This window comes from Sphaeramia orbicularis, chromosome 14 (assembly GCF_902148855.1).
Source record: "Sphaeramia orbicularis chromosome 14, fSphaOr1.1, whole genome shotgun sequence".
Classification (NCBI taxonomy): domain Eukaryota; kingdom Metazoa; phylum Chordata; class Actinopteri; order Kurtiformes; family Apogonidae; genus Sphaeramia; species Sphaeramia orbicularis.
Genome location: NC_043970.1, coordinates 14,883,199 through 14,911,092, shown reverse-complemented (window position 1 = coordinate 14,911,092; position 27,894 = coordinate 14,883,199). Strand labels below are relative to the sequence as shown.

The 27,894-nt window shown below is 38.8% G+C and overlaps 1 protein-coding gene across 1 annotated transcript; it reads left to right on the top strand.

The window, feature by feature from the left end:
- Positions 1-1,299: 1,299 nt before the first annotated feature.
- aff4 (AF4/FMR2 family, member 4) lies at positions 1,300-26,336 on the top strand. Its single transcript, XM_030154971.1, is given in 22 exon segments — positions 1,300-1,554; positions 5,232-5,361; positions 8,044-8,841; positions 9,729-9,767; positions 9,959-10,045; positions 10,316-10,343; positions 11,733-11,793; positions 12,229-12,318; positions 12,645-12,789; positions 12,882-13,638; positions 13,792-13,943; positions 16,059-16,141; positions 16,367-16,601; positions 17,024-17,121; positions 18,222-18,285; positions 18,442-18,578; positions 18,674-18,745; positions 18,962-19,055; positions 19,195-19,238; positions 19,488-19,705; positions 22,460-22,483; positions 22,486-26,336. Coding segments are annotated over 22 exon segments (3,474 nt in total). The 5' UTR covers positions 1,300-1,537; the 3' UTR covers positions 22,587-26,336.
- Positions 26,337-27,894: the final 1,558 nt, after the last annotated feature.

The following is a 27,894-nucleotide window of genomic DNA, read 5'->3' as shown; positions in this document are numbered from 1 at the left end:
AGGGCCGTGGTTGGCTGGGCCTTCCTAAGGGCTGTGACATCACATGGAGGAGAGGCTCTGTGGTGTAAAATAACATCTCCTTTTATGGGACGAGGCGGACTGTTCCATTCTCACACAGAGGGGGGACTTGTTTCACTCTTAAAGTGCACTACCTGCCTGGTTTCTCTGACTTTATTTTCTCACTTACTGAAAAGCAGGCTGGTAAATATATACTGAGGTCGTGTTTTTAGACAAAACTAACTTGTTTTAAGCATAATCCCTCCTTTGTAAGAACTCTGTGTCTGTGTACATGTAGTTTTAGTTTTAGTAGTTGATGTAATCATATATCTAAATTACTTGAATAGAACTAAGCAGAAAAGTAAGTCAAAACTGTCTAGTTTTGGTAATAGGTCAGTCATTTATATTTGTTATTTTAAGGTATCTTAATGATGCATTTGATTTTCTTTCTTTGAAATAATTTTTAGTTGCTCTTGGACCTTATGATTGGTGTATTTACAATTTTTAGTTCAGTTTTTTTAACATTGCAGACAAAAGGATGATAATTATAAAAATTACCACTTCATGCAGGTGACATGGGAAGCCACTAATAGCTTATGGAAATACGTAAACTATTCAAGAATAATTGGTTGTATAAAATGTTCCAGAACTGATGAAAATACTGTGATGAATATAATATGAAACACAGACCAGACATGTAAAAAACAATACCTACTGAAATAAAGCTACATTCAGCTTTAGGTTGTACGATGTTTTTGTGATTGTTTCTTATTAGTGATATCATTTTGTTATATTTAATACAGTATTCTAGTTTCTCAGCAGTATTGTCAAATGTTTTAAGCCATTTTTCTGTTGTAGAGTTAGGTATTGTGCTTGTCCAAGTACTTCCTAAAAGATTATTCATATGCTGATTTTTTTTTTTTTTTTTTTTTTTTGCAATTCAAATATTCCTCTCAACTCCTTAGAAGTTTATTTGAAGCTGATTTTCAGATTTGGCACAGTGTTGTTAACTTTTAAAACCACACAGACTGTCTGGAACTCGTCGAGAGCAGACGAACTAGGACTTTCTTTGCACTCATCTTTTGTTTTTACTTTCACTCAGCATTTATACAGCAGACAGAACCTTTTTCCCATCCTCCCCGGGTGCTTTTCATTAACCTGTACTCCACACAATACATGAAACTGAAACAAAAGCTACACCGACCCCTGAACTACACCTATTCTCCCCAGCGTGCTACAACCCCCCACTGCTTTCAGATGTGGTATCTCCCGAGAACGAGCAGTCACCTCCCCTCCCTAAGTCAGAATTGTCTGCACTCCAAGGAAATACACTGTACCTTCGAATCGAGTGAAGAAACTCCAGTTTCACTTTATGAGCCTGACACCCACAGATATTTAAAGAAAAAGGCCCAGGTGTCTTAACTAGAGGAAGTCGGCAAACAAACTCAGCCTGACAGATCATAAGGAGAATACTTCTGAATCCCTGGGAGATCCTGTGAACCCCCCTCCCTCCTCCTTCCAATGTTTCAGTGGTTGGGCCATGGCCTCTCAGTCAGGGTAAGAAATGCACAGCTAGTTGGTTGCTTTACTTCTTTTTATTGGCATCTGGACAGGAGGAAGCTTTTGGCATAGTTTCACTGGCCTGGTTTTGGTCTTCTTAAATACTTTGCGGCCGGTATTGTCATGTTGAGTTAAGATAATATCTGTGTCACAGAAGCACAGTCCTGTATTCATGTTGTTGAGATAACATCAGTTCTTCCTTTTTTGCATGCGTTGAAGACGTGGCCTGGTTGTTATGTTGTGAATTAGAGAGAGACAGATGAGCTGATTAATTTAGGGACAGAGTGAACTGACTTTTCAGCATTTGCGGACTTTGACCTTTTGAGTCTGGTGCACTGTTGAGTGATTACTGTAAACGCAGCTGGTCATTACAGTTTGATAACAATACAAGTCTTCTAGTCTCATGTTGTAACACGACATTTTCTTCTTAGATTAACTTCTACATTGTCTGTCTCACCATGTTTGTGTATTGCTTGGAAGTAGGATGAAGACCTGCTGTAGTCACACGTTAAGTAAATAAAACTGATATTAAAGTTTGCTCACGTTGGTGTTGAAGCGTTTTCAGAATCGGTTTTCCAATGAAACTGCCCAAACAGTTGGCATTAAAACTGCAGATTAAATTAAGAAGAAGCTACGTGACATTTTGCATAAAATGATTCAGAGGACGTTATGATGAGATCTGGGGACATCCCATCATCATGTTGCAGGAAATGCCCAACTTGTAAAGACGCACGTTGCATAAAATTATTTAGTGTAATGATCAAGCATTATAGTTGTGTTTTTGATGCTTTAAAAGTGCAGATAGAAGTGCAGGTAGATCAGATTTTAAAGTGAGTCATATATCTTCTAAATGCCAAAAAGTAGTCAAGTTTGTGCCAGTTCATTGTGGAGACACAATGTTCAGTTTTACTACAAAATGCTGACTTTCTGTTTCTGTCTCATCTAAGGGTCACCATAGAATAAATATATTTAATTGTAGAGGGTTTATAAAATGTGTGATTCTTAACTTCCTGGCATCTGGTTCACATTGAGGTGAGTGACCTGTTCATATTTGAACATCATGTTCACTGTCATCAGGTCACTAATAAGTTATCAGGTACTTTGTGTACTTCCTTATTTACTCAATACCCAAAGTACTCTGTGATTGTTTTTATACCAAGGGATGGAATTCTATTTTTTTCTCTTCAGTAACATTGTTTCTAAGTTTAGTTTAACCTTTCAGTTTAATCATGAAGTTGATCTACATTATTTTGAATCACTACATGAGTCTGATTTTGCAAAAACACAAAACCTCGAGTTTGTTATGGGACTAGATGCTATCATTTAGTATACTCCGATAATCCAGTATCACTGAAACCAGTGGCAGACAACTGAGTCTGTTTGATCTTTTTAAGTGCTGCTACAGTATAACAGGGCGTGACCTCGTGTTCAACTAATAAAACCAACAGATCAAGTCAATTAGGAGGCCTGAATGGACTTGAGTAGTGTTTACAATGGAGACTCTGTGCCCGTGGCATTTGGTCATTTAACACTGTCCTAACAGGGACATATTCTCACAATCAGCCACACTCCTCAACTGACATTAACAGGCTCGTTTCGGTACGATCTGATCAGCTGGAAATATGTCAGACCTGCATGGGAAACACACTGTCAGGACATGAACTATTAAGATGTAGAGAGCTTCATTTGCTTTCATCGGCTGTGTGACAACTAACTGTTTTTTTTTTGTTTGTTTTTTAAACTTAATTTGAGACCAAGTTGTATGATAATTGATACTTGTAAACTTGTGGTAGAAAAAAATGACCAAGTAGGAGTTGGTTTAACCAAAATAAGGCTGAAGTAGATGCTTGTAAATGCTCATCCGTGGTGAGTTTAGCTGTAACATTTTTTCCTATTCTGATTGTATCTGCATTGCCTAATTGGATGAGTTTCAGAGATGAGAGCAATGCTGTGTGAATAGATGTTTTGATAGCCTAACCATTGTTTTCCTTGCACCTCACCTGATAAAGCTAGCATTAACAGTGAGTTTAAAACACCACAAGGCGGTTATGACCTTGGTTGTTTCCCTAGCTTTGGTTTAATGTAACATGGCTATGGATTATAAATCATTTTGCTTGCTCGAGTAATGACTCATAGGCAGGTGGTGTTGATGATGTAAATGAGCATAACCTCGGTGAAAACATTGGTTTGGAAATTACTATTTAGACTTACCAACAGGCTTATAAATGTAAAGACACATGTTGTTAAAAAAACAAAAACCTGAAGCATTGTTGTTCTGTATCAGCAGTACTTGGTCTGAAACAACAAACCACAGTTGCTCATGTGGCATATGATAGTAGTTATGGATATTGTTCCTGGAGACTTTATTAGTCTCATATACCACATCAAGATTGGGCTTTGCTGTTGTTTTTTTTTTTACTCTGCTTCTTTTAAACAAGTAGGATAATTCAGTGATAATTAGCAAAAAGGAGCTTGTTTCTTGTGTTGTGTTTACATTTTAGGAGGAGGGTGGGTGGCTACAGCATTATACTGTGTCAACAACCTTAAATACATTGTTGTTACTGGGTTTGAAGGTGGAGGTGATGAGCCAGTTTTTCAGGGCTTTTGTGCTCGTTTTCTGATAAACAAGGATCTAAGCAAAAAAGTCATCCTTGTCTTTTTTGTTATGGTTGTTTGTAATGTAAACACACTTTAGTTTCATATGCGTATGATTTAATCTTCCAAGTGGACAGCAGCACAGAGCATACACACTTGAAAATGTTTTCCAGTTTTCATGTTTTGACTAATCATGTTGTGCTTAAATAGAAAATATGGGCGCTTTTTTCCAATCCCAAGGTAGCTTCAGGTTAACATGCTCATCTCAATTCAAAACCTAGTCTTTCCTCTTTGATTTGCATACATGATGTGCTAACGGCTCATTTTAATAGTGAAGGAGACAATGTTGAAACTGGCTGGCAATGAGTAGTTCCAGCTCAGCAGATTTACACCGGCCATCTGTACAAGGTTATTAGCAGCAGTAGGCTACAGTGTCTAGACTAGCGTAAGCCTATCAAAGGCTACTTTCTCCACAGGTCATCTCTACTATCCTCTGTTTATGATGCATGGAGTTGTGATGATGATGATGCTAATCTTTTAGATAGTATTTGCACATCAGTAAAAACTTTGAAGGATCTAATAAATGCTGGTGAATGGGTGTTAACAGTCTGAAATAAGGTGACTATACAACCTGTTGTAAGTCATATTAGGTAATATTCCTGTGAAAACTGTCATTTATCTGAGTCACATTAACTTGCAGTGTGTACTACATTGTACTTCAAAAAATTTTGTGAAACTCTTATTATTTTGTGTTATTACTAAATTATTGCCTGTTTTTATTTATTTTTTTGTTATTGTTATCACCAAACTTTTAACCTGTTTTTCATTATGATATGTTGTGTGCTGCTTGACCTCTTGGCTAAATCGCACTTGTAAAAGAGATCTCAATCTCAATGGGATTATATCTGGTTAAGTAAAGGTCAAATAAAAAAATGAATGAATAAATACACTGTTAGTACACACATCTGTTAGTATGTCTGCTGTTTCTTAATAGGCTTCCTCATGAGGTACGAGGCACTTCTCTGCATTATCGTCTCATCTGTATTTTTATGTTGATTTGTCGTCTTTTGTTTTATCAGCAACATGAACCGTGAGGACCGGAATGTGCTCCGAATGAAAGAAAGAGAAAGGCGAAATCAAGAAATCCAACAGGGAGGAGGAGAGGCCTTTCCAGCAAATTCCCCTCTCTTTCCTGAACCCTACAAAGTGGTAAGTTCTGTTGCTTCACATCCACTTTTATCACGTAGTTGATTAGTCACCTAGGTAACAGTGACAGGAAGTGAGATCTGCCCAAAGTGAAACGTTGATGTTGGCTTTTACAAACCATTTGACACAGGCAATCAAACAGCTCTGAAATATGGTACCTTTGGGCTTCCACAGTAGCAGTGGTAATCCTCATTTTGTGGTGTTTTTTACATACACCTGTACATATGATCTAGGCCATTTGTGTTTTGACTTCATTCCTATACGAAATAAGTCAACTGCTTTCATGGGGAGGGGGCTGTTGGAGGAAAGAAGTCTTTAAGTCTGTTTACAGGAAAATAAATCTTTCTACATGTTTTACAATTTGAGGATAAGTTATGTTGCTAGGCTGAATTAATTTTTTTTTGGTCCTCCTTGCAGGCCTTCACAGACTTGCGGTCTTGTCCTTGTTTACAGTTTACACCTGATTAAAGCTAAATAGGCCAAACATAAGACATGCTTTGTTTACCATGCAGAAGCTGATTTATGCGACATGCTGAAACAAGCTCCTTCTTCTGAAAAAGACAGTGTCTAATCTTATTTTGATGCTGTTTTTGGTACCAATTACCCTAATACTACTGACTTGTATTAAGAAATGCTAAACTTTCAGCCTGCTGTTGCCTAAGCTCACCAGCCTCCTCCGGTTCCAGGTTTTACAGATACGTAGATGTAGGCCAACAACCGGTCAGTGTAACTGTAAAGAGGATTTGTGTTCTCTGTGCTGGTCTAATCTTTGCCACTAACCAGATTTGAGCAGATGTAAGTGGCTCCTTTTCCTTAGCCAGAGCGAGCTATCAAAGCAGTAGTGAAGAATGTGTCCTGACAGGTTAGGAATAGAAAGAGGGAGCAGAGGTGAGTGATGAGTGCTGGCCTGTGTGTTTTGGCCCACAACAAAGCAAAAGGTAAAAAAGCTGACTTTGAAGAGGGAAATGTCCTTTGCCTTTGCAGAAGAAAAGAGCCTTTGCAGCACATAATCACTTATTGTGCTGCTTGTTCTTCAGGTAGTTAAAATATCTGCTTTAGCAAAAATAGGGGGTACCAAACGGTGACCAGAAAACTGGGGTGAATAAAAAAGACAGGTCTAGAAGTCCCTGGCTTTTTTACACTTATCTCTTGACTCCTGCTTGTCTGAGTCTTATGTAAGCGCCAGTTTGACTTTTTTCCTCCCTCCTGTCATGCTCCACTAAGTGGAAGTTTGCTGTGTGCATTAACAGCCATGTGTGCACACAGCTGCAGCTGTGGCCTCCCAGATGTAGACCAGCAGAGCAGTAAGATTTTTATGGTGCAGCGTTAAAACCGTTGTACCTCAGCTGAACAGAATGAAGAGCACAAATTATCTGTTGAAACCATCCTCTCACGTTAACTTTTTGGAATGAATACAAATATGAAAAGAGATGGGGGATTTTCATAAATGTACAAAATAATATATATATATATATATATATATATATATATATATATATAGTACAGAACATATGAAAAAGTAGTATTTGAAGTATGATGAATATTTTGATTGATACCAGACAGTCTCTTTGTCTGCTCAATGTTTCATCTCAAGTGTTGTAAACTGTATTTATTAATTTTGAGCAAATTCAGTAATGGTTGAACTGCCTTTTTAAACTATTGCTTATGAAGTCATTCAAAGTCACAGACATTGTATTATTATTGATGGTAAGCTGTTGTTTGAGAATGCAAGCTTCATAAAATTCAAGCTTTTTTTGAAGTAATTTAAAGACTATATTTATTCCATTAGCAGTCTCGTAAGTGTTGGATATAGCTATGTACTACAAAGTGAAAGATTAAAAAAACTTTTAAAAAGAAAAGGTGTAGCCACACTTCACTAACCACACACACACACACGTGTGAGCCAGGCCTTGCTAGTGGGAGGTAGTAGAGTGTTATGACCCAGCTAGTTACATTCCAACTACAGATAACAGCTTGTGTTTCCCCACCCTCTTTGTGAATCTGTCAAACAAAATAGTGGTCTGAGGCTGAATGTGAAACAAGAAACTCTTAGCAGGCTCCAGTCTGGTCACGGACCAGTTTCATGCTGGTCAGCTGAAACCTGTGGTCTATGAGTGACTGATTAACCTGGACCTATAGACGGACCCTTATCTGCATTCACGACAAGTGAGGGCTGCTCTGGTGTAGTGTGATTGTATGGGCTCATGTTTAAGGACTGGAGGATCAAATTGCAGAAATTGAATAGAAGATTCTCAATTATGTTTTTATTTGGATATAATCACACACAAATAAGAATTGTTGTGTCTTTGTTATTTAACAATAACCTGTATATAACTACAGGGGGAGAATATCACATTCACTGAGACCGTCATGTGTCTACACTAATTCAGAACAGACTTCTTCTTAATTTCATTTTTGTTGCGGGTCACATCCAGCATTCAGGTGTATTACGGTTACCTACTATGTTTGGTTGTGGTCCAGAGTTAATAGGGCCTTAAACAAGCACTTGTGCATTTTTTGCAGCCACGAAAAGAGAGGCAGATTATTCATTTGGTGTCTAACTTCGACACTAGATGTCAGTAAACGTCACACTTGAAAACATTTAAAATGCAAAATTTCTGTGCCCCTTTTTTTCATTGTCTTCTTTCTGTGAGTCTAAGATTATTTTTCTGCTTCTCTCCTCAGTCTAGCAAAGAAGATAAACTGTCCAGCCGTATTCAGAGCATGCTGGGCAATTACGACGAGATGAAAGAGCCGATCGGAGGAGACACACTTCCAAAGCTCAGTAAACCCTCTAATAGTTCGTCTTCCTCTGAGGAGAAATCAGGACCACCTTTATTTGGAGACCAGCGCAGTGTTGGTACTGGCAGTAGCAGCCAGAGCAGTAAGTGGACTCCAGTTGGCCCCGCAGGAGGATCTTCATCCCAGTCCCAGAAACGGTCGGGACTTCAGGGCGGACACAGTAGCCAGAGGGGTAACGGAGGCAGTAGCGGCAGCAGTAGTAGTAGCCAAAGACACGGAGGGGAAGTGCGGGAAAAGAAGTCAAGTAAACACAGCAGTGGGTCTGAACATTCAAAATCCCACACATCGAGCCCAGCTAAAGGCACTCTGAGTTCCTCAAGCAGCAACAGTCACTCCCGGAGCTCATTGTCTGCTGAGCAGCATCACAGCAAGGAGCGCTACCGGCCCAAGTCTCCTCGGGACAGAGAGGCCAACTGGGACTCGCCCTCGCGGGTTCACACATTCCCCAGTGGACAACACTCCAGTCAGGCCTTTCCCCCGTCTCTCATGTCCAAGCCCAGCTCCATGCTGCAGAAGCCTACAGCCTATGTGCGGCCTATGGACGGCCAAGAAACAGCAGAACCCAAAAGCTCACAAGCAGAAAGCTACAGCGGACAGTCGCACAGCAGCACCATGGGAGAAATGAAGTCCAACGGCAAGGCCTCACTTTCCAAACTGAAGATCCCCTCACAGCCTGTAGAGGTAAGGCTCAGTCCACATGCTTTTCTTTAATAATCCATTTCTGAGGGTTTCTGTGGACCACTGAAAATGAGTTCAAGAAGTTACTTTAACAAAGATGACTTAACTGTACTTAATTTTACATGAAACATTTGTGATACTCACACTGCAACAAAGTTATAGTCATGCCAATGGTGCAACTTGGTTAGAGTGTATCTGAGCACATCCAACAACTGTCATGATGTTGCGTATAGATTAACTTGGCATCTCTTTTCATCATGAGGTGGCAACTTCTAGGAGCAGTCACATTCAGAATGACTTCTGTTCACATTAGTTTAATCTGGGGTGAGACCTGGCTTTAAAATACTGCATGCACTGCTTGGTTAAAGCTTGCAGCACCTCGCCCAAAAAGACCCGTCAAATTAGAAACTTCATCAGATCCCTATACCAGCCACGTGTGAAATAAGTCTTAAATTACATTCATAATGGTGTTAAATAGTCTTAAGTTGATCTCACTGAGACCTGTGGAAACCCTGTATTATGATTAACATTATATTATAACTTCCTAAAAGTACTGTCCTTGAATGGTAAGTGGAGGAACCACAGATACACAACGGTAAGAGGAACATGGCTTTATGTTTGTAATCCAGGTAGGTATGAATGTATTTAAGGGTCTTGGTTTTATACAGTATACATGGTTGAATTATATGGTTGTACATATAATTCAGTTTAGTGAAATTTATGTTTAGCTATAGTATGTGGAAACGACGCAACACGTTTCATTGCATATGGTCGGACCTAACATGTGCTGTATTATGACTCATGCTCAAAATGGCGGCACCACTCACCTGCGTCAGTGGAATCATGCTGTTGAATACCACATGTGCTAAGTGTGATGTTTCTGTGTTCAGGGCTCAAGTGACGCCAACTGTGTGGATGAAATCCTGAAGGTACGCTCATCATGTAATTTAGTCAAATCACCGCCTGTGAATCAGGGTCATGATCATGTCATCATGAGCGCTTCCAAAGAAACATGTACAGCTCTGAGTCAATAAAATATTACTCATACCTTACAACACCTTTTGACACCTTTTGAACTCTTTTTCCTGTGTTTTCTGTTCACTTTACTTTTCCCCCGCAGGAAATGACTCAGTCATGGCCCCCTCCCCTGACAGCCATTCACACCCCCTGCAAAACAGAGCCCTCCAAGTTTCCTTTCCCCACTAAGGTAAAGCATTACACCACTACCTGTGTTTACAGTTGGATTAAAATGATTATTATAAAGTAACACAGCTCAGTTTTTACTTACTTACCTATAGCATTTAACTGACCTTACACAACATTCATCCATCCTAGAGTAGAGCCTGGTTCATATTTGTATCTTGTATCTGTTTATTAATCCTATAGAAGTAATTCATCTCAGTTAGTATTGCTGGTTTTTCACTTTGTGCTGCTGTGGGTTTATGAAACTAATCTATAATACTTCTTTTACCTGTAGGACCCTCACCCATTTCCCAGTGGACACAGTAAGTATCACACGCAGTTCCAATATAAAAACAACATATACGTTGCCTGCGAGGCTAGATGGAAAGAAATGGAGAACATGTGTGGAAATACTCCAATACTAGTGTTGATTGGAGATCAGAAAGTCACAGCAGCTTGTCAAAAGGAATTAAGTCCGTTGGTCTCTTTTACACTATTGACATGGTTTGAAGTTGTGAAGGAACTAAATTAGTGCAGCCAGATACGGGTTCTTAGATGGGCTGACTTTGACTCTGGGTTTATACCTAATCAAATTGATTCAAGTTTTATAAACTGCTCACATAAAGGGATAACATTATATTGCAAGATACTGGATAAAAATAATTTAACAAGTTTTCAAACACTGCAAAATAAATATGACTTGAGGGGGGGTAGGTATTTATAAGTACGACAATATCTCTCTTCAAACATACTAAAAATGTGTATTTCAGAGGCCAATGAGATAATTTGACTAGTCTCACAAGATCACTCTAAGTAATCTTAGTCTAGTATTATTAAGCTCTATCAAGGCCTGTTGAAAGGCAAAAGAGACTCAACAGATTATGTTAAAAAAAGATGAGAGAAAGATTTGAATACTGTTAAATCATGTGAACATGGAACAATATATGGGAATCTACTACTTCAACCTCCTCTTCAGCCTACTGGTGAGAATTTAGTTTAAAAAATTTAGTATGGTTCTTTATAACACCAAAACAACAGTTTTGTAGAAACTTAAATGCTTCTACTTGTTGGAGGGGTTGCAGGGACACAGAGGCAAACCTCACCCACATTTTTTGGTTCTGTTTAAAAATTACAACTTTTTGGAAAGATGTTGGACAAAAATAGAACAGATTTTGGGTTTTAAATTACAGCAACCCACTTTGTCACTATTGTTATGAGATGTTCCTGATGATTTGACAATAAGTGATAAATACCTTCAAAAAACCTTTGGTGCTGCGGCAAAAAAAACAATCACTCGTAAATGGCTTCAACTTGATCCACCGGTGCTGAAGGACTGGTTGAAAATTGTTGATGAAATTCACACAATGGAGAGATTAACATTTATGCTGAGGCTGCAAAATGAACATTTCATAATAAGATGGGGCAAATGGATTAGTTTCTGTAAATACAATTAATGTGTGGTTTGTCTCATAGTCCTGTGAAATGCTTTATAAACTTCTGCTCTTAAAATTTAATTAATTAGGTAACTTGATTGCCATTTCATAACTAATGTAAATTATCATTACTATTAGACTGTGACTATTATATGTTGCCAATTGTTGTTTGTTATGTGTAACAGAATTATAAATAACTTACAAAAACTAAGTGTCAGAAAAAACAAACAACATATATGTTTATATATTCTTGTTAATAGTCTTATTTGTCCACCTCAGAGCGCGGCAGTTCTTCCAAAAGCTCCAGCAGCCACCCCAAAACCTGTGATGACCAGCCCACGTGAGTGCTTTAACCCTTTCCCTAATGTTTTTGGTTCAATGAAATATTAATATAAATATTTATGAAACCTTGTTAAGCTAGGGCACAGTACCTTTGGCTTTGTTCAAACTGCAGGCAAATCAGATTTGTTTATCAAATCAGATCAGGTCACAGTCTGTCCACACTGTTATTTGCAAGAGATCAGATCAGATTTGTGTTTCCAGACATAACAAACCCATCTGCACTATTATATCAGTTGTTGAATTGGTGACACTGTGACAAATTGTCGTGCATTGGTAAAGATCACATCAATCTAGATACAATATGGATATAAATCAGATTTGGACTGGTGGTCTGAACAAGGCCTTTGGTAGACACATGATTTTCACACTCCCAAAATGATACTGGGATAAACCAACATTAACATTTGATTATTTTACTTTACTGTGTCAGTAGGCTGGAAGATGACCTGAAGCTAAGCAGCAGTGAGGACAGTGATGGAGAACAGGACTCAGCGAAAAACACCTCAAGAAACACGTCAGCAAGGTACGTTTGGCTTTAACCCTAATCGATCAGAATGTGAAACAAAAGCAATGTCAAGTGTTTTATTTATTGTGCTAATATGGATTTTTATTAGAAGAACTCTCTTTTCTGTCATGTTGTTTCTTATATTCCTGCTCTACAGTGCTTTGTCAGTCGCAAATTACAGCTTTGTAAATATACATGGTGATTAGAATTAGCAGTTTATAGGTATGATGACAGAAATGAATTTAGATGATGATTTATCAGATAATTATGATTTTTGTTTGTTTTGGAATCATTAAGAAATACTACAGACTTCAGAAATAACACTGTTTTACTTTGTTGAACAGTAATAACAGTGAAGGAGCTGAGCAATCGAGAGATGACTCCAGCAGCCACAGCGGATCAGAAAGCAGCTCAGGCTCAGACAGCGAGAGTGAAAGCAGCACAACAGATAGTGAAGGCAATGAGCACCCACGACCTGCTTCACCCGAAGTAATGACTTAACAGTAGCTTTTCACACGTATAATGCTGTTTTAGGTCATACATGTTGATTTGTAATAACTTATGTCCTTGCTTCCCTTTAGCCTGAGCAACCCATGGCCAACAAGTGGCAGCTGGACAACTGGTTCAAAAAGGCTAAACAGTTCTCCCCAGCGTCTCCTGTGGACAACAATAATGTTCCAACTAAATGCAAGAAGGAGGGCCGAGACAACAGCTCAGGACGTGGCTACAGCAGCCAGGGAGGGGGGTCAAAAGACTCATCAGCCCCTGCCCCAAGCAGGGACTTGAGGGCAGCACAAAAAGGTGCAGAGAGTGGACGTGGTCGGCAAAAGTCCCCTGCTCAAAGTGAGGGTGGGACTAGTAGTCGTAAGGCTGTTGGTAAAAAACAGCCGAAAAAGGCTGAGAAACCACTAGTGGTAGAGGAACCCAAGGGAGGTTTGAGAGTGGAGACCGAACCAGTTCCAGAGAACCCTCCTCACCGGGCCAAAGCTGCTACTAAGGGTTCCCGTAAACCAAACCTCAAAAAAGAACCCAAATCCTCCCCGAGGCCGACTGCGACCACCGTTAGTAGTACCACAGACAAACGGAAAGCCAAGGCGCCGACCAAGACTCAGACTCAGAAGTCTCGTGAATTTGTCACAGACTCTTCGTCGTCAGACTCTGAGGGGAACGAGAGCATCCCGTCATCGTCACAGACACCCAAGTACACGGAGAGCATCAGGACGCCGGTGTGTGTGTTTTCTCCAATGGAAGAAAAGGAGCTGTTGTCTCCTCTGAGTGACCCTGAAGAACGGTATCCTGCCAGGCCACCTCAGCAGCAGGTCCTACTTGTGAAGATAGGTTAGTCCAAAATGCTCATAAATGGGGAAAAATGCAAACTCCAGCTGTAATCTGGGTTTTACTGCTGTCTTATAGGACTGCACCCTGCTGAAACGTTTCTTTACTTTGTCCTACATTCAACTGTACCCTCTCTTTTTTTTCCATTCACTTCAGATCTCAGCCTCTTGTCCAGAATCCCAGGGCGACCCTACAAGGAGCCTGTCGAGATTAAAGTGGAGAGGGATGACTCTCTTGACAGGGACAGCAAAGACTTCACCAAGCAGAGCTCTGAGAAGAGCTCCAGCAAGGGCAAAAGGAAACACAAGGTACTTCATCGATCATTTCAGTCATTTCTCTGCTCTTTTGTTGCCTTTTCAGTTTAATACATTGTACTTTATTGTGCTTTTGAAGGGAAGTTGTGGTGATGAAACATTTGTAGTAGCTTTGTTTCTGTAATTGTTTAGTGATTCTTGAAGTGAACTCCTGAAATGTTGAGGACATCTTCTTGAACTTTGCCCTTTCCATCATCTATTCCCAATGCAATACATGGTGTCCATAAAGTATCTTTATAATTTAACAAATGTATTATTAAAGCAAGTGAATAGACAAGTCTGTGGAAATTATTGCAAAATGAAAAGTAGATACTGAAGGATTTTTTTTGCCTCATTTATTTCACCTCTATGTGGACACCATTAGTTGTACAAAGCAAGTCTAGACGGTACTAGATTTGTTGCCATGTTGGCTGTATCATAGCCTCATCAATGGTGTCAGTGGCATCAGTGATGTTTTGCTTCAGGTCATTTAGGTCCTGTGTCTTTGTTCGATACACGATATCTTTAACATTACCCCATAGAAAGAAATCCTGGGCGGTGATATCTGGTGAATGAGGTGTCCACGGAATTGGACCATCCCTTGCAATCCACCAGTCTGGAAATGTTTGATTTAGGAACCCATCAACATGCAGTCCCCAATGTGGTGGTGCACCATCTTCCTGGAAAATGATGGTTGGTTAAAGGTCATCCAGTTGTGGTGACACATATTCAGTAGGGATGCAACGGTACTCGGGAAAACCGTGTATCGTTAGGTCAGCCCTGCATGGGACAATCCACCCCTATGGACCATGAGTTTTTGGTTTTGCAATTGATTTCTCTCTCTTTCTCCCTCTGTTTCTGCCTCTCTCTCTCTCGCCACGCATGTGAGCATGCAACGCGGGGAGAGACAGCGGACAGAGAAGCGGCTTTGGACTCAACACACATCAGAGTCCTGCACGGGTCCACCACTTTTCTAAAACCAGTACCTGTGTACATTACACCCACAACCCAACCCGTGATGAAACACCTTGTCTACACAGTAACTCACTTTTAAGTTCCTGCGGGTACCTGACCCAGTGCAGGGCTCTGACACATATAATACCGTGACACGCTATTACAAGGAAATGCATACGGTAGATAACCATGGTGTTTTTATACCACCTTTTTCTTTTACATCCCTATGCAGAACTTTATTTATTTTAAAAAAGCCCCCTTTTGGCCTTATGTGTGCACCTGCCTGTTTTATACAACTGTATTCAAGTAGTCAAGGAATAAGAATGGGTTCTATTGTTCAGGGCAGAAAGTGTTATTTTATTCAGTACAGTGATTAAAATTTGTTCTTACTGTAAAATTCAGCTTTTACTGACAAGCAAAATAAAAAATATAATTTTGGGAGAAAAAAAACCCAGTTCTCTTTACACACAAAACACGTACTGAAACCAACATCTGAATCTCCTCAACCGACCATGGTGTAGTTTTGCGGGCTGTCATCATGTGGATTAACCTACGACTATATTTACTGTCAACTTCCACATCTGTTTTTCATAAAACAGTGGGTCACAGAGACTCTCTGACCAAACACTGGCCAGCAGTATTTACACATCACGTTTTAGTATCTGTTCCTCAGTCTTGGAACCTTGGAGGAGGTGATACCAAAAAAATAGTACCGGGTACCAGATTACAGGTCCTTTTTTGTAATGGAAAGGCAAAAAGGTCGAGTCAAGCCGGTACCATGTAGTGGAAACGCGGCAATAGACTGCCTATGTGTCATAGCTGTTGCTGTTGTAAATAGATTTGATTTATATCTTTTATATTCTATTATTGTTTATCTTTTATACCACTTATTTATTCTAATTCTCTTTTTACCTCTTTTTATTTTATGGCATTGAATAGCAAGATGAAAGAAAATTTGTATCTAAGTTCTCTGCATGTCCTGTGCATCTAGTGAATTGACTTTAAAAAATCTCTGAATCTCTACAGCCCCTTTAGATATGATGTTTCACCTAATAACTCATTTTTTTTCCCTTTGTTTTGGTGTCCACAAGTAACCTGCAACCACATTTCCAGTTGAATAGAAAAAGCCTGTTTGTCAAGAATGAGTTGATGACAAATTAAAATTCTGTGTTTCAGACCGATGATGAAGGTACTAAACAAGAGAGCAAGCGATGCAAGCTGGAGGATAAGTCACTGTCTCATCATAAAAACAGCAAAGAGTGAGTATCCTTCCTTGTGTAACTGATTATCACCCACAGAAAATCCCAGGTATTCCATCCATTATCATAATTTGCCAAAAATGAAGCCTGTGACTTGTAATGAGTGTCAGTGAAAGCATGAAGAGCGTCTGATGATATATTTGTGGATATTTATTCGTCATAGAACATCTACTGAAAGTTATCTTCTAAATTGAAACTAAATGTTCTATTACTTTCCCCCTCCAGGTCCAAAAGATCTTTGGAAAAGAAAGAAGAGCCCGTTCCGTCTCCCTCCATATCTGGTCCTCAGCGGACCCCCAAAGCGGAGCATCCGAGTCGGAAGAGGACAGTGAGTCAGTCCTCCACCTCATTGTCCAGTGGGACGGGGAGTGTAAAGGAGGGAAGCCACAGCACCAAGGGCAGTTCCACCTCCAAACATAGGAAAGGAGAGGACAAGGGCCGAAGCGCTCGTGAAAGCAAGGTGAGTGAAGAGTAACCTTATCTCAGGGCATTTGCTGTCTGTGTGAATTCCTGGCAACAAGCATTGCAGATACTGCGATAGTCTGAGCACACTCTTTCATCATATTTGCCATCTGTGCAATGTGGTTTCTCCTGGGGAAGTTAAATCACAGAGCAAGTAAAAAACAGTATGATCAACATGGTGCTGCTGCTATGGGAAGAAAGGGAAGTCAGTGCTCAAGAATGTTGGTTGAGGAGTACTAATGTATGCCTTGTGTATTTATATTGTGTCCAGCTCGTCTCTCTTTTGTTTTCCATACCCAGTATCCAAAACATTTCTCCCAGACTCCTACACCTTTTCCTCCATTTTTATCAGTTTCACTTCAAACACCAGCCTCCTTCTTTCCATGAAACTTTATTCCCTCTCGCTTGCCGTCTCTGCAGGAGAAATCCTCAAAAGGCTGTGATAACCAGCTGGCTGTGCCTCCGCTCTCCACAGACGGCTCCAAGTCTCAGAGATCCAAGCTGGTGTTTGAGGACAGGTAAGAGGAGCTCTTTCCACCGTGGATAAGTCTCAGTGGGATATGTCGAAAGAACTGCCATGGGGATCTAGGGTTACCTTTGATGCATAAAGCTGTTGGAGGTTTGCAAGGTCATGAATAGATGTGCCAGCATGCAAGAGATGATGTAAAGTTCCATTTTAAAGGCACACCATTGGAAGTCATTGTCCTTTTCATGCCACAATGAAGAAACCATGTAGCCTCACCTCTTATTTTTGTGTTTGAGGTTGAATCAACACACAAACATCTTATTCAATTAATGAAGAGCAGCTAACAATAGTGCTCAGTAATGTTTTTATTAGTATTTTTAAGTTTTTCAAATCAATCAAATTTTAATTTATATAGCACCACATCATAACAAAAGTTGTCTAATGACACTTTACATTTAGAGCTGGTCTAAATCAAACTCTTAATCCAATTCAGAGACACCAACAGAATCCTTCAGGAGTAAACACTTTGTGACAGTGGAAGGAAAAACTTCCTTTTAACAGGAGCAGACCCCGACTCCTGGAGGATGGCCATCTGACATGACCAGTTGGGGTTAAAGAGAGAGGGTTAAAAGAAGAGAGAGATTTGGGAAATAGAGACACATGGATGCACAGCAAACTGATCTGTTTAAAACTAGAACTGCTGTTGCTTGTTTAACTATCAGTAACTAGTACAGATACCCATAACTGCTAATACTACTACTCCTAATACAAGTACTAACAGTGGATATACTACTACTACAGCTGTTAGTTCCAATAATAGAAACCTCTACCATCCATGTCACTATGTGATAAACACGATCACAACTATAGGGATAAATGAACAATGACAGTGGACGCAGGAGAGAAGCAGGACCACAGCAGAAGGTCCGGACATGATCCAGGGAAAACCTGAGAGGACATAAAGCACAGATACTCCAGGGAAGAGGTCTCTGTGCTTTATGCTTTAAGTTTTTGTGCATAGAGGAAATAGTGAACAAACTAAGTCATTGTTACAAGTCATGTTGTTTCTAAAAGGACACAGAAAATCTATGATGTTTTCATTTTCCAGTGATTCAGAAAAGTAAGCATTTGTGTTTTTACAATTTCTTTCAGAGTCCATTCAGCAGATCACTACTTACAAGAGGCCAAGAAACTTAAACACAACGCAGATGCACTGGTAAGAGCCAAAGCCTAATGACTACAACTTAATTACCTACATTTGAAACAGACTTTACAGTTTCATGCAAATAAACAATAACAGGAGAGGAGCAAATGATTTAAAAGTTGTCCTTGTGAAGGGTTCAAATGTTTTTATGTTCCTGTTCTTTTACAGCTGGATCGTTTTGAGAAGGCAGTGTATTACCTTGACGCTGTGGTGTCTTTTATTGAATGTGGTAATGCTCTGGAGAAGAGTGCCCAAGAGGCTAAATCTCCGTTCCCCATGTATGCTGAAACTGTGGAGCTTATCAAGTAAGGACAGGTTTAGTTAGCCGAATCACTGACACACACCCTTTATCTTTAAAGTATGACTAATGGTTTAATATTCTGTTCATCTCCACCATCAGATACACTATGAAGTTAAAAAGCTACATGGCCCCAGATGCTACTTCAGCAGACAAGAGGCTCGCTGTGCTCTGGTGAGTATGTGGTCTGATGTCTAGAAATGGACTGTTCCAACTGTATGTTCCCTCCTGAGCCCTTAGCTTTGAGCAGTAACTGTGTTTAACTGTGGATTTTGGTAGAACACCCCCCGCCCTTTTTTATTTAATCTGTTGTTAATGGCACTGCTCTCATCTTCTCAAATTGCAGGTTATTTATTTAACCTTTCTCAACACCATTTTCTCACTTCACAGCCTTCGATGCCAGTCCCTCCTCTACCTGCGGTTGTTCAAGCTAAGGAAAGACAGTGCACTAAAATATTCCAAAACACTTACTGAACACTTAAAGGTACTTGAATCACGTTTTATGAGCATGCCTTTAAAAGCGATGGAGCCCACTGTGATTTCCATGACTGTAGTTTTCATGAATGTGTACCTCTCTTGCACTCTTTGTACATAATGTTCTTCCCTTTTATTTTATTTGACAGAATTCTCTGAGTAACACCCAGGCTCCCTCTCCTGGAATGGGAAAGTAAGTCATGTTGTTCTTTGCTTTCTGCAGATTAAATGAACTGAATCTGTTCCTTATACATGGAGATCGTCAAGAAACAAATCAGTTAGAACATTTAACTATTGAGTCACACTTGTCAGTAGTTACATGACTTCTGGTATCTGTAATAATCTACTATTACAGCCTCGGGGGGAGTTTCTGTTTAGAATAACTGTACCATTGTGTTGAGTGCGTGTTAAAATGCATGTTGTTTTCCATTCGCCATTGCAGTAAGGCAGCAGGCATGCCCTCTCCGGTGTCTCCCAAACTGTCTCCGGGCACCGCCGGCGGATACTCGGCGGTCAGCAGCAGTAGCAGCGGCAGCTCTTCAGTGACCATACCCCAGCGTATTCACCAGATGGCGGCCAGTTATGTCCAGGTCACCTCCAACTTCCTGTACGCCACAGAGGTCTGGGACCAGGCAGAGCAACTATCCAAGGAGCAGAAAGGTATACATGGAAACAGAGTTTGATTTGTTGGCAAACATACATTTACCATCAAACCCTTTAACGCAGGGGTGTTGAACTCATTTTAGTTCAGGTTCCACATTCAGCCCAATATGATCTGAAGTGAGCCGGACCAGTAAAATAATAAGTGAAAAAAGTACAATTACATTATGAAAATGTTTACATCTACAAATTTTCCTTAAAAATGTGAATAACATAAACAACCTGAAATATCTTAAGAAATAAGTGCAATTTTTTACAATATTCTGCCTCAGTTTATCATTTACACATGTGCATTACAACTTACGGATCACAGTGGATCTACAAATACACAAAATATTTTGTAACAGGCAGAATATTGGTCAAATTGCACTTACCTTTCATGTTTTCATGTAATTTTACTTTTTTTTCCCACACTAAAACAAAGATGATAGTGTTTTATTTGTCTGATCCACTTTAGATCATATTGGTCTGAATGTGGAACCTGAACTAAAATGATTTTAACATCCTTGGTTGTATATGTCTTCAGTGTAATTTTTGATTGCACAAATTCATCACGTGGGCCAGTTTTGGCCTCGGGCCATATGCTTGACACATATGCTTTAACATCTTCATGAATGAATTGTCTGTAGGAGTTTATAGGAAGTGGACATGCTTTCAGCGGCGAAGTAGTGGAATACATGTATTTAGTTGCAGTGTAGAGATTACACAGCACACAGTTTCTTAAAAATCAATACATTACTTGCTTTTAAGTCTAGATTATTTGCTGAATCTGAAATGTAAAAGATAGCACTCAATATCCCCTGATTTAAAACAAGGAAAGTGAGTACTTACAATGGGTAGTTGAATCACACGTTCACCTGAACAGTAAATTTATATTGATGGTATTTATTTCATGTTTTTCCACCCATTTCACACTGTGAAAGTAGAAGGTAAGAGCTGCCTCCCCCTAGTGCAGGTTTTGTTTGAAGAGGATTAACAGCAAAGCAACAAATGCACTTCAGTAACACTTCAGAGTGAAAACAAAATGTTCTACTGCAGAGCTGAAGATAAATCTTTTTGTCAGCTGCTTTTCTCTCTAACTTGATGCTTTGGAAAATATAAAGTCAAGGAAAAATTGGGTGTTGATCCTCTCTGACAGACAGAATGTCACATTGCTTTTGTGTTTCCATAAACTCACAGCTTACAGCAAGTGTTGGCAGGTGTTCACAGTGATTCCTGGGTTCAGGCCAGTTTTTGTAACAATGTTATGTGAATGACACTTTAATTGACACTGTTGCATGTAATGGTAATGTAAGACAATATTACTGTATCTCAGAGTATTTAAAATACAGATTTTACATGGAGTAATCTGTTACAAATTACATTTAAGGGCATGTGTTCTGTGATCTACAGTGAAATACTGACATAGTGAGAATATAATACTGCACCCTGAACATCTCCTGTCCACCAACATCATAAAGAAGTCCAGGACGGCAGTAGCATTACCACAGTTAATTATTAACCAGACATTTTAAAACATACAGACTTGATTGTAAATGTAATCAGCAGTGCAATTTGTTGAGTAGTAGGAGTAAAAAAACAATTACATTATTCAGATCAACTCTTAACGCAGTGAGTAAGTAATTATTGTCCAAAGAAGGATGGAAGTCTGTGAATAAATGTAATATTATGGGGATCTGGATGCTTTGTTGAGCAGCACAGGTAACTTGAAGGTGTAACTTCAGGCACTAGGACAGCCGTGTCAAACATATGGCCTGGGGCCAAAACTGGCCCACCAAAGGGTCCAATCCGGCCCATGAGATGAATTTGTGATGTGCAAAATTTACACTGAAGATATTAACAATGAACCATTTTAGTTCAGGGGCCACATGAAGCCCTACTTTGAACTCAAGTGGGTCAGACCAGTAAAATACTATCATTATAACCTAGAAATAATGACAAGTCTAAAACTTTCTTTGTTTCAGTGCAAAAAAAAAGTGAAATTACATGAAAATGTGTAAATTTAGAAACCATCCTTTCACAAACAATGTGAATTACCTGAACAAATATAAACAACATGAAATGTCTGAAGAGAAGTGTAATTGGACCAAAATTCTGCCTGTTACTAAATGTTTTGTGTATTTGTAGATCCACTGTGATCTGTAAGTCATAATGTACATGTGTAAATGAGAAGCTGAGGCATGAAACTGTTAAAATTGCACTTATTTTTCTTAAGACATTTCTTGTTCATATTTTTAAGGAAATTTCGTAGACGTAAACATTTTCATAATGTAATTGTACTTTTTTCACTGGTCTGGCCCATTTCAGATCATATTAGCCTGAATGTGGTCCCTGAGCTAAAATGAGTTTGACACCCCTGCGCTAGGAAATAGTATTTAGACAAGTTCATATGACACACTTTACAAAGTCTATCATAGATAAAAGTCTCATGTTATTCTTTCCACCGTTAACTTCCTACAGTGTCGTTGTATCTTTACCTCCGCCAAGGAGGTTATGTTTTTGCCAGGGTTTGTTTGTTTGTCTGTTTGTTTGTCTGTCCGTTAGTGTGCAACATAACTCAAAAAGTTATGGACAGATTTGGATGAAATTTTCAGGGTTTGTTGGAAATGGGATAAGGAAGAAATGATTAAATTTTGGTGGTGATCGGGGGTGGGGGGGCCCACGGGGGGGGCCACTGATCAGCCTTGGCGGAGGTCTGCGCTCTCCGAGTGCTTCTAGTTACTGACTGTTCTCTCCTGCTGCGTTTTTCCTCAGACTTTTTCTTGGAGTTGGATAAGGTGATGGTCCTCTGATCTTCAACACCAGCAGCATGACAGAACTGGTGCGTTACACGCGGCAGGGCCTCCACTGGCTGCGCCTGGACGCTAAACTCATTCCCTAGCGAGGACTTCACCCCCTGCACCATGCTGCTGCTGCTGCCGCTGCTTCTTCCACACACACCCACACCTCAGCCACTTACGTTCAAGAACATGCTTCAGAAACGTGAAACACGCATGCCTCACAACACAACACACAAACGGATGTACTGTATGCACACAGACACACCAGTCCACCTCTGGTCCTCCATGTCCACACTTGTGATGAACTCCTCAGACATATCTCCAACACTGTGTCCATTCTCTACACCAGCTTGCCAAAAACACTGAGCAATTTAGAAACATCTCACACCTTCTAGAGCACCACACAGGGAGACGCTTCCAAACTGCAGCATAGGAGTGAAAAGAGTTTATCGCCATGCTTCACATACAGATGTTCTTATGAAATCTTTGACGTGACAGAAGGCCATGTTTTTATCTATTTGGCACAGAAGCGTCAGCTGAATTATTTATTAGGAATACACTAAACTGAGGGTTTGGTTTTTAGGCTACTTTGGCTTTTAACTTTTTGTTTTACTTTGTTTCACCAAAGTACCTCCCATGAACACCAAAGGTGCTTTAAAATGAAGGCTTCTCTTTATCATTTTTGTGCCTTGTATGTGAGCAACAGGAAAACAAATTATCATGTTTCATATCTGAATAATTATGTTATTTTCCCTCATTTTCTTTTTTTGCTCTTGTTATGAATTTTGTGCATTTTAACACTTGGCAGTCAATGGAAGCTGGCAACAATTATGTTTAAAGTGCAGTCTGTTTTTAAATTGAATCTAAAAATCTTTGATATTTTAGAGAAAAAAAGAACCGTCTAAAAATCTTGTCTCAGTCTCAAGGCCACTAGAGGTTAATGTTGGAGCATGCCCTCCACATTTTAGAGACTGTAGGAAGGGCTAATGTGCACAGTTCATTAATACTTGACATGTATATCGATAAACCTTCACCTAATTTATATCGATCAATGTATTAGTTTAGAGCAGCGTCTTCTCCTCAGTATCATGATCTTTTTAACCATACTAGCAAAGAAAATAATAGTATTTAGTCGAGTCAGCTGTTGTCTGAGTGGATGCAAGGAGCCACGTGACCTCTAGGGGCCGCCAGCAGGGCCTTCTTAGACTTCTTCACCTTCATTTATAATTGACTATGTACCAACGTTCTCCCTAAGAGATCTGCAGCTTCTTTGAAGCTCTGCAATTCCAGTCTCTTCCTATGGAATGTTTTACACTTCACTTACATTGTTCACAGAAAAAATTTCCTTTAGGACGAGTCACTTCCACACAGTGTTACTTTATTTTCCTTTCTTTGATCTGTCCTCAGTTGCACAGAGTGTATTTTTCTACCAAACAGCAGGGAGGGTCAGAGTATTGAGGTCTATATCCGCGTATACAATGCAGTTGTCTACATTGCAGTTTATATTCCTGGGTCTGTGTGAATTTGGGAAATATCGGCACAACAAAAGCAAAACAGGACAGATGGATACTGTCCTTTTGAAGTAGCAAACTCATCAGTGATTCAGATTAGCAGTGTTGATTTTATAGAACAAAGAGTTTTAAATCTATGATTATATATTTCAAATAAGTATAACGTCCAATATAGATTTTATTTATATACTGTACCAAGCAGTTTTTCCTTCTTTTTTTTTCCCCCTCCTTTTCAGCCACGCGAAGGTATAACTTTTCAAAGCGTAGAATAAAACAGGGTTGAACAGGAGTTATGAGATGCAAAGTATTTCTATATATAATTTAAAATTGTTCATCATGCTTGTACCACACAGAATCAGATAGAAAATGTGTCAGGTAGTTTTTTGTGGTACAGCAGCTGTGTCCTGACAAAACAATAAGGGGTGATCTAAAATGATCATCAAGCAAATGTAGATTATTGTCACACCCACACCTAAATATTACACTCAACAATTAGGTCAGCATTGAGCTGTTTGGTAATCATGCCCACTACTCTAATACATACTGGAAATACTGAAGCCAAGGTCACATGGTCTTTGAAGTTGAGTAGAAAAGTGCCACAATGCTAAAATATACGTATTAGTTTATGTAACAAGAGCTTATAAACATCAGTTTTTGTGAATGAGAACTTTCATGTTTTCAGCACAAAACAAACATCTTTACTGTTTAACCCAGACACAACCTGTTTTTGTTTTGTTTTTTCATTCTTCTTTTGTCCAGTTTTGTGTTTCTTTCCTCCAATGGCTCCTGGCCTTTACTGTAGGAGGGGATACTGTTATTTCCTCTTGCACTTTCAAACAAAAAAAGTCAGAGGAGGTATATTTTAATCTATGCAGGATTTTACAAAGATCTGTTTCTGTTGGAAAATTAAAATATTTTTGATTTGGGATTCTTTCTGCCTCAGAGAAACCTGTTGAACTCAAGTGTCCAATGCCTTTAGCTTTTGCAATTTTGTGTACTGGTTTAGTATATATATATAAATATATGTATATAGATCTGTTTTTATAACCAAACACCAATGGCTTGAGCCATTTTGTACTTAAAGCTGGAGGCCACTTTCTCATAGGAATTCCTCAGTGGGTTTTTCCAGCCCAGTCAATGTCTTCATACACTGGTACACTTTGTAAGTACAGGTCCACGCCTTGTGTTCCCTACACTATCTAATAGTCAAATGTACAAATTTAGCATTAGAGTAATTTTTAACAGTTTGCTACTTACTTATTTATTTTTCTGCCCCTTTACTTTCAGTTTTTTTTTTTTTCTTTAAATTTGCCTTTTAAGGAACACCATTTTATGAACTTGATGAGATGTAAATGTATTGGAGGTGTTCATGATGAGATTTCATTGTAAAGTAGTAATTAATATTAATTCTAACTTGAAAGAATCCAGGGGTAAGATGAGTTTTTTGACATTCAGTAGGAAGATGTTAACACTTGCATGTTTCTATTTAAATACAAATGTATAAATTGTAAATATAACATTTCTTTAAGGGTGAATTTCTACTACAGGTTGACATTTTTATTGAAATTACAAATGCTGTAAATACATTTGTGAGATACTTTATGCACATTTTTTTCCTCTCTCTTTCCTCTGTGGGCTTTTGTTCTTCTTCCAAGCTGTTACAGATGACATCCCAATCTGTAACACTGTAAATCAAAATTGATTTTCCAGTCTCTCTGTTAATGTGCTTGTATGTTCTGTCTTCTGCTTCACTGTCTCAGTATCACAGTCGCCACATAATCAATGTCTCTAGATGCAAGTGCAAATATTTTCTTCTCTGTATTTGATATGGAGGCGTGTACTTTTCATGAAATGTATATTGTCGATCTCATGGGATGTATGGATGGATGTGGACGTTGGCGTGTACAGTCTGTTATGTAAAACCACGTCTGTTCCTTCTTCATGAGAAAGATGTATTTACTGTGTCCCTTTTTGAACAATTGGTCCAACATGTCTTTTGAAACAGAGGCATTTCTCTACATGTCATAAACAGCTGTAGCAGTTTATACAGTATGTTGTATAACATCTTTTTTCTTAAAGTTGTCTCACAAATGAGACCAGCAGCATACACTATGTACAATAGTCTAAATTGGATTAGTTTTAAGAGAACTGATGATAGAGATACTATATATGATGGATGCAATATGATAAAAGGTACTCATTGAGTTTGGTCTTCAAACTTAGGTTATGTAATTTAAAAGCATTCTTGTGAAGTGAGTATTAATTGTGACTAATGAGAGTCTGTCCTGAATATTCTTTGTATTTTGCCGTATTGAGAATAAAATATATATGGATATGTTTTATTGGTTTGTGTTCTTTTAGTAGCACAGTAATTATTCCTGATAAAGTAGTATTATTGCCACACGGAGGATGAAAACATCAATATTTTAACAAAAAACTTACAATATTCTGAGGAAAAAAGCCTTACCCTTCTGAGACCCAGCAATGCATTTTGTCCTGTGTAGGGGACACGAGTTTCACAGCTTTTACTTAAAACAAATGACATTCCATATAAAATGTGTCTGAAAAAACTGTTGCATCATGCCGTTTCTGATCAAGGTAATTATTTAATGTAAAAAAAAAATTTAAAAAAAGTTTATTTTCCTGGGTCTTTGGAGGATATGAGGGAAAATAACAGTTGTCACAGAGAAAAATTGTGGTCTTTTCTTATGAGAAAAAGGCTCAATATCGGAGTTTAATTCCCAGCTGAAGCAAAGCCAACAGTCTGAATCCAGCAGCTGCTGTTTGTATTTGACCAAAAATGTAATTTGTTTTTTTTTTACACTATATGATGTCTTTGTATTATGAAGTTTCACCAATATAAAATTAACCCATAAAGACCCAAACATCCACCATCTAACAAAACCATTTACTGATATAAACTGTTTAATCCCTGTTAATCCACAAATATATGTAAATAATTGATGTAAAATACAGTTTTTCATCTTTACATAGTCATCAGATATGACCCATTTGTTCAGAGGCTCCATAGCGAACGTGGAAACACCGTCATCTTCTACAACATTAATTCACCAGTAAAACCATAGAGTTTGATCACTGACAGTAGATGGACACACTGGGGTTATGTTCAGTTAATCATAGATTTTGCTGAAAACGTCACTTTTTTCAGTTTTCTCTATTTCTGATATAATAATCCTCAACTTTAAGCTTTTATGAACATCAGTGAATTAAATGTTGGAAAATACCTGATTTTCACTGAAGAAAAAACACAAAATACAGAGGATAATATTACAATAAATGGTGATAAACCACTCAAGGATGGTTAAATATAGTCGTTAGGGAACTGACACAAATGTCACACTAGGTCCTTATGGGTTAAGACTTCTTGTATAGTAGATATTTTCTTGAAACAGTAAGTGTTCTTAGTGTTTTTTTTAATCCGCAGTGTTGCTCTATTATACAGCTTTGTCTAAATTATGTGTGGAAAACATACAATTAATGCCATGTATTTTGTAATAAATGTTTAGTCTATACATCCAAACTGGCTGTATAATAACCTGTTAAAGATGACAGGACAAAAAACTGCCTGGTCACAGATGTCAGACAGAGGAATGAAAAACACAGTGATGATGTTTGAGATTCCCTTTTCACGTTGCGTTTATATTTAGTCTTGCCTGCGGTGACAGCGTTGTCATGGTTGAGCAGTACATTAGACAGAACTGCTTCCAACAGGTTGAGCCTGAGCTGCAGATTTCAGAGCTTAAATTGCCACCATGTGGTCATGAGTTGCTATGTTCCTGGCTGCTGTCACATCAGTTTCAACACTACTGAATTGTGATTTATTATCACAGTCGTTACATTAACCCTTTCATGCATGAATTGTGAGAGCCGTAATCAA